The 7736-nt window shown below is 35.1% G+C and overlaps 2 protein-coding genes across 2 annotated transcripts; one reads left to right on the top strand and one right to left on the bottom strand.

Moving 5' to 3' along the window:
• Positions 1-495: 495 nt before the first annotated feature.
• Positions 496-3108, bottom strand: LOC121230730 (PHD finger protein ALFIN-LIKE 2). Its single transcript, XM_041116042.1, has 5 exons — positions 2788-3108; positions 2666-2698; positions 1688-1910; positions 1183-1303; positions 496-1083 (listed from the first exon to the last, which is right to left on the bottom strand). The coding sequence occupies exons 1-5, from the start codon at positions 2873-2875 to the stop codon at positions 835-837; spliced, it is 714 nt and encodes a 237-aa protein (XP_040971976.1). The 5' UTR covers positions 2876-3108; the 3' UTR covers positions 496-834.
• A 3302-nt stretch (positions 3109-6410) lies between these two features.
• LOC121230548 (probable pectate lyase 4) lies at positions 6411-7736 on the top strand. Its single transcript, XM_041115454.1, has 2 exons — positions 6411-7192; positions 7286-7736. The coding sequence occupies exons 1-2, from the start codon at positions 6411-6413 to the stop codon at positions 7638-7640; spliced, it is 1137 nt and encodes a 378-aa protein (XP_040971388.1). The 3' UTR covers positions 7641-7736.

The raw sequence follows: 7736 nt of genomic DNA on the forward strand, positions 1-7736 counted from the left end.
GGATGATTTCTCTTTCTTTTCTTAATGTTTATGGTTGTGGGCTACATCCTTATTTCACAACATAAAAGGAATTATAAAAAAATATTCTATACAACACAAATTAATTATATATTAAATTTTAATAAATATAAAATATTTTAAATATGATTATAACATAATAAATAACACAAAAGGGTACATGAATTGTCAAGTCTAATAATGTATTTTTCCACATAGATAAGGAAAAATCGGTTTAAACCCGAAATAATCCAGTTAAGTTAATTCAGACAGTCACATTTTTTAAAAACGAAATCCAGCAAGTATTAAATTCGAATTCCAATATATGCAACCTTTTCACTGAACTCCAGATTGAGTATTTTTGTATTCAAAAGAAAAAGGACATAGGAAGTTAATTTGGTTAATCCATGCAAAATATGCAAACATAGGAAGTTAATATATATGTGTATATATATATATATATATAGCACATTACTGAAAGTAAATGGGAAATTTCAATAGGGGAAAAGAGAAAGTATTTAAACTGGACATGATAGATGTTTCTCTTGTACATAAAACCTAATCGATTGGGAATTGGATCAGTCATTTGGACATAAAAGCAACTAAGTATCCACTCAATTCCAAAACATGAAAACCGAACACAAACGTAAAGCCTATGCATCATTCATTTTGTATGCCACTACATGTTATTCATGTACCTAAAGAACCGAAGCGAATGGCTTGCGATTCTAGGGAGGATAGGCCAGTAACAACAGAATTACGCACTCATTTGCCCATAGCTGCTTTACAACAACATCGGTGAATAAAACCAATCGGGGTTAATCCCTCCATTGATGACTATTGCCTTACCTTCTTTTGGCACAAAGGACAGTTGTAAAACTTAATCATTTCTGCCTTCGCTGGTGTTATCTTCACACACTTTCCATGGTACCACCGTTCACAGTTGTCACAACCAATCCAAAACTCATCGGAATTGTATCCTCCCCCACAGATCCCACAAAAGGTATCACCCTGCTCTTCTTCATCCTCCTTGTAACTATTATCAGCTATCTTAGGATTGTTTCTCGGCTGCCCATCGAGTGACCTCTGAAAGGCAAAAGGTGGAATGATAAATACAAAAACCAAGCAAGCAAAAACGATGATACAGAGTTCTGATTAACAGTTCGAACTGCATTCATCATTCACCTTAGTGCTATTTCGTGATTTGCTTCCGCTCTCTACTGTGGGTTTGTCTTTGACCTGCTTCCTTCCAGTAACAACTTCAAAGATGGTGGGAAGATCGTTTATCATGCTAAATAATCGCTTTCTGTGGAGTGAAAGGCACAAAACTAGTGATTTATAGTCCTATCACAACATCAAATGCCAAAATCTGCCACTGCATACTCATCTCAGATATATACACATATTTGACACTCACATATGAGTCCGAGTAACAGAGTCAAGCATTCCAATATGAACATCAGTACTGATAATTTTTCAAATTTCAGACTCAAGACTCAGGTTCAACTAGTCTCCTTCCTAATTTTTTTTCTTTGTTTTATGTCAAGTTATAGACATTCATATTTCAGTATGAATAAGATATATAACAGCATAGCGCAAGAGGGAAGAGATGGATCATAAAGACAATCTCAATGCACAATGGTAAATCTACAGTTCACATGGAGAAAAGACAGATGCCAGAATAGTGTACCTCTCATTACGATTAAGTCGAGCCCCAAAGTAGAAAGCCACAGAGAGCAACCAACAACCACTATGCACAGCAACCAGCGAAAGCCAGTCTTTGCGGTTCATCCCATCTCTTGCAAAATTAATGCCCAAGGCCGGCTCAGGGAGCTCGGGTGGAACTTCCTCTGCAGGTAAAGCTACCTCCCATGCCTCATTCGGGTGACCATACAAACACAAGTTCTCCTTATCTGAGCAACAACAAATTAAAATAAGTTTAAAAGCTTCACTAAAAACTGCAAATTCAAGAGCCTATGGAAAGCAGATCTTGGAGTTCATGGCTGCTCAATTTGGTATCTAAAGGAAAATGCAGGAAAAAAATGTAACTGGTATGAATAAATTACCATATTTTCTCAGTACCCAAAAAAAAACTCTAGCAACCTCAAAGACAAAAAAGAAAACTTCAATTAAAAATTTTCAAAAGAAGCACTCAAAATCCCAAATTTGGGAGCCTATGGAAAGCAGAAACTTGGACTGAATACTCAATTTGGTACCTAAAAGAAAATGCAGGAAAAATGTATTGAATCTGAATAAATTCCTATCTTTTCTCGGTACCCAAACACAAATTCAAGCAGTCTCAAAGGCAAAAAGAAAACAAATCTGCATCTAGATTGAATAGCAGACATAAAGACGACAACCCAAGGGCACACACACACATGCACTAAAAAGCAACTCAGTTGAAATTTACTTGAGAAGCCAGTCAAGACAAAGATTGAAAATCTAATGGCCTATGAAAAAGCAGAAAACTTGAAACGATTAAGGGAAATTCGGCTTCAAAATCGAACCGAATCCAATTCCATCACATAGAGACTACTCAGTTAACTCCAAAATTAAACGCACCACAAGCAAAAAAGAATTTCCATCTCAATTTTCGAGTCAACTTTTCCCGGCAACCAAACATAAATAGCAAAACTGGAAAAAAAGAAATTAAAATGCCCAAACTGACCTGGATCGCATTGCGAGTAGAAATCATCTACATCTGATCCAATCCGCACGGAAAACCATAAACAAATTAATAAAACCCAAAATGGAAATTAGGGTTTACAGAAAAAGAGAGAAAAAGAATACCATAAGTGAGAGCACGAACAAGAGCGGAGTGTCGAGCGTTGTAGTCTTTGAAGATCTCTTCAACAGTACGAGGACTAGAGGAAGCCATTTTTTTCTTACAAATAACTATGAATTATTATAATTAAAAATGTAACTCTGTTTGTGCAAAAAAGGAAAATTGTTCTTTATTTCGAAAAAAATTACAGATCTTTTTGTTTGTTTGTTTGTTGTCTGAATAAAGAGAAAAGAAAAGGTTTTTAGCAGATTTTCATGGAACATAAAACAAGGCCTTGTTTGGTCCTGGCCCAAACCAAAATAACAAGGGCGTGTTTGGTCTAGGCCTCTAAAGATCACAAGGCCATTTTGGTTTATAATCATAATTATTTATGGATTTAAATATATATTAAATTTATAACCCAAGTTATATTTTGGTACCTTCAAGAAATCCATAAATTGAAAATTTTGATTTTATAGAATTTAATTAATTAGGTAAACTATAAAAAGAGTCATTTTTGTTTGTCTCATATTATATTTAGTCATTTATGTTTGAAAATGTTACGTTTTAGTCATTTATGGTATCATTTTGTTACGAAATGGTCATTTTGCTGTTAAGTTCCGTTACCTCTCCAAATGAGTTTTAAATGTTAACTTGGATATTTAACTGAGACAATAATAGTTTTTAATTAAATAAATTTAATTAATTGAAAATTTTAATTAATTACACCTTGAACTGGAAAAAAAAAACCGTTCGTCTTCTTTTTCTTTTAGTTTTATTTTCTATTTTGACTGAAAAAATTATTCTCATCCCAATTGGACATCCAAATTGGTATTTAAAAACCATTCGAACTGCCACGTAGGATTGCCGTTAGGGAGGTAACGAAGCTTAATGGTAGAGTGATTACTTCGTAACAAAATGATAATCTAAGTGACCAAAACATAACATTTCAAATATAAGTGATTAAAATGTAACCTGGGGCAAACAAAAGTGACTATTTTTGTAGTTTAACCTAATTAATTTTTTTTATATAAAAATGGTTATAACTTTAAAAGTATTTTTAAAGAATTTCAGCCAAATATTTAATTTTATTGCGCATAATTTTTTGTTTGTTTAAGGTAGTAAAAATAACAATGGATAATTAGAGTAATATATTTTTTGATTGAAGTTTATGCCAAAAACATGATATGATATATTAGGTTAGTCTTATGCATGTCAACACGTATCTTACTCTAGACTTAACACGTATTTGTGTGGTCTCATACACAATCTCATGTGTGGCTTCGCAGAAAAATGTAGGTACCCATCCTGCGAACACCTATTATCATGTTAGCTCGATAGAATCCGGCCCAAACCCATTTGGATTTTGGGCCGATGATAACAAGTAGCATAACAAGTTTCATTCAAGAATGCATAATACTATTTTGTAGTTCACACCAGATGGTTGGTGTTCCAATTACTGGTTCTCTAAGCTCAGACAATAAGGAAACAAACCACGCAATGCCAGCAACAGCATTTGCAATGTTGCCATACTTAACATCTGAAGGGGAGCGAGCAACCAGATGCTGCTTCTTGGAGGACCAAACAACAACGATTTCCTCCCAAATAAATGCAAAACCCTAAAGTAGATCTCCGATCCTTAATAGAACTACCCCAATCAGACTCAACAAAGGTTGTTAGGGCAAGTTGCGTAGCAGGTGTAAACAGAAGACCATGAGACAATGTCCCTTGTAGATATCTCAGCAGTCATTTCACTGCCTACCAATGCTTATCAGTTGCAGCTTGCATGTACCGATTGATTTTATTCACGGCAAATTTAATATCTGGTCTGGTCAAACATACATATTGTAAACCACCAACAATACATTTTTACTTCACAACCTTGTCAGCAGATAAAGGTTGACCGTCTGTAGCAGACAAGGTGGGAGATGTGATCATTGGAGTGGAAACAGACAAGGAACTTTTCGGCTCAGCTTTTTACAAGAGCTCAGTGATATACTTCTTTTGTGACAAGAGTAGTGACTTGTCTATGAACCTCGATGCCCAAGAAATAATTCAATTCTCCTAAGATTTTCAATGAAAACTGCTAATGCAAATCCCTTATAACTTCATCAATAGTGTGAAAACAATCTCCAATCAGTATAATGTCATCGACATATACTAAACATCATTATGTCTTCGAATGAACAAAGAAGGGTCAGCTACAGAAGTAGTAAACATCAGCTTGTTTTATGCTCATAGAAGCTTTTTTTCAATCCAACACTAGAGAGTTGCCAGTATCATCATATTGCTCAAATCTAAGGGGTTGGGTCATATATACTTCCCCAAGAAGCTCCCCGTTCAAGAAGGCATTGTTAACATCTACTTGCCTCAGCTGCCATTGATGATTAAAAGCTAAAGCAATGAGAGTGTGAACAGTGCATGTCTCCGCCATGGGACTGAATGTATCATGATAGTCAAATCCAGCTTTCTGTGCATATCTCTTGGCCACCAGTTGAACTTTATAGCGATCAAACGTGCCATTAGCCTTTTTCTCAACTTTAAACAACCATCGACAGCCAACAACTTTTTGATTTTCTAGTAAGGGAATTAAATCCCAAGTTCTATTCTTTTGCAAGGCATCTAGCTCAGCATGTATGGCTTGCTGCCATTGTAGATACCTCATGGCTACATGAACATTTGCAGGATCAAAGGGAATATTAGTAGCATTATACACATGAAGTTCTGGCTTAACAGTACCTGATTTGCTCTTGTAATCATACGATGAGTGTTGATAACATGAGCATCAGCTTGTCGATGTGCTTAACCTAAATCTTCATCTTGCTGGGGTAAAGAATCACCAACAACATCAGTTATATGTTCAAAAATCATTATAGAACTTGAAAATAAACTTATATTCGAATTTTTAATCAATTTAATCTTTCATTGGTTCTTTAAATTTTTAGTTTGTATTACATGTAGGATTGAGTTATATATCAATTTTTAAATTCATTGGTTGAATTGATAAATTCTATTTGTTGAAGCTCAACTTATTTATTCCTTATCAAATAGAATAATAAAGGGTAAAATATAAAAATAGTCTTTATTATCAATTTAATCATTTTTAGTCTCTCTACTTTTGAATATTTAAATTTCAATCCTAACTCAAAGGGTAGTCATTAAATTTATTTGTGACATGTTTATGAGTATTGTATGAAAATAACAAATTGACATGACATTATACTGGTGATAATCTATTTGTCACATACAATTTTAGAAATAGCAAAATATAACTTAACAATAAAAGTAACGTCTACCATTTAGTTCATGATTGAAATTTCAAAATTCTAAAACCACATGACTTAATTGACCAAACCAGAATATACTCAGTATACGAATTAAATACGCAACTTATGCATAGTACAATGACCACTAGTAAAAATTCACTAAAAATAAACAAATGAAACAATTTTTTGTCTCAAGAAAAAAGAAGTTAGTTACTAACAAAGCAGCCCAAACTATTTGCATCCGATAAAAACAATAATAACCTTCACCTCGTAACAGTATGAACAAATTTTTTAACTCTCAAATTCGGCAATTTTTTGCTATATAAAACCATCAATAATCTCTCCTTATTCTTCCATCTTCAACTTAAGAAAAGAGTACAACAATGGCTACAACATTATCTTGTTGCTTCACATTGGTCGTTTTCATGGCCATTCTAATGGCAAGTCCTAGTTTGAGTTTGGCTAATATGAATGTAATCGATAAATGTTGGAGAGGGAACCCTCTTTGGCGGAGTCAACGACAACAATTGGCCAAATGCTCCGTCGGTTTTGTCGGCAAAATGATCAACAACATTGGTAAAGACGTCATGAAATACAAGGTTACAGATCCTTCCGACGACCCTTTGAATCCTAAATCAGGGACCCTTCGTTATGGAACCACAATGATCAAAGGAAAAGTATGGATCACATTCAAAAATAGCATGACCATCACACTCCAAAGACCACTTCTTTTAAGTAGCTTCACTACCATCGACGGTCGTGGCGTCGATGTCCACATAACTGGCGCTGGGTGCCTGTTGGTGTACCAAGCGACCGATATAATCATCCATGGGCTTCGCATCCACCATTGCAAGGCCCAATCACCTAGCATTGTGATGGGTCCAAATGCGAAGGTGATCCCTTTAGGCCAAATGGATGGAGACGCTATAAGATTGGTCACCGCAAGGAAAGTGTGGATTGATCATAACACATTGTATGAGTGCCAAGACGGCCTCTTCGATGTCACTCGCGGTTCCACCAATATCACCGTGTCAAACAACTGGTTCAGGAACCAAGACAAAGTTATGCTCCTCGGACACGACGATGGTCATTTGAGGGACAAAAACATGAAGGTCACTGTCATTTTCAACCATTTCGGACCTAAGTGCAACCAAAGAATGCCAAGGTAAATAATAATTATAGATCGGTGAGCTCCATGTTTTTTAATGCATATTTAAATGAATTATTTGAAATTGTTATTTATTAAATTATATTGCAGAGTTCGCCATGGATATGCACACGTAGCGAACAATTTCTATCAAGGGTGGGAACAATACGCTATTGGTGGTAGCATGAGCCCTAGCATCAAGAGTGAAGCCAATTTTTTCATCGCTCCTAATGATGTTGGGAACAAAGAGGTAACATGGAGAAAAGGAGAGAAAGGTTTATGGAAATTTTATTCTGTAGGGGATGTATTTAAAAATGGAGCATCATTTAGTAAGCAAACAGGTGTAGGTGGAGCTAAGCCTAACTATAACCAAGAACAAAATTTTAAAGTTGTCGATGCTGGATCTGTTAAGGAATTGACAAGTGAATCTGGTGTTTTACGATGCTCTAGAAGTTTAATATGTTGAAAGTAATTTGTGTTGGCTTCTCAAAGAGTAGGACTCGAGTTGTGATGTTAACACCCTTCCCTCTAAATTGTAAAGAAAATGCTAATGCTTTACTTA

The sequence above is a fragment of the Gossypium hirsutum genome, chromosome A06 (genome assembly GCF_007990345.1).
Source record: "Gossypium hirsutum isolate 1008001.06 chromosome A06, Gossypium_hirsutum_v2.1, whole genome shotgun sequence".
Lineage (NCBI taxonomy): Eukaryota > Viridiplantae > Streptophyta > Magnoliopsida > Malvales > Malvaceae > Gossypium > Gossypium hirsutum.

Bases quoted from the DNA above. Each gene is read 5' to 3' on its own strand.
- LOC121230548 (XM_041115454.1), top strand. From the start codon at position 6,411: ATGGCTACAACATTATCTTGTTGCTTCACATTGGTCGTTTTCATGGCC. The intron at 7,193-7,285 runs GTAAATAATAAT...ATTATATTGCAG, and splicing joins TGCAACCAAAGAATGCCAAG to AGTTCGCCATGGATATGCAC.
- LOC121230730 (XM_041116042.1), bottom strand. From the start codon at position 2,875: ATGGCTTCCTCTAGTCCTCGTACTGTTGAAGAGATCTTCAAAGACTAC. The intron at 1,911-2,665 runs GTCAGTTTGGGC...GTTGTTGCTCAG, and splicing joins CTACTCGCAATGCGATCCAG to ATAAGGAGAACTTGTGTTTG. The intron at 1,304-1,687 runs GTACACTATTCT...TTCACTCCACAG, and splicing joins CGACTTAATCGTAATGAGAG to AAAGCGATTATTTAGCATGA.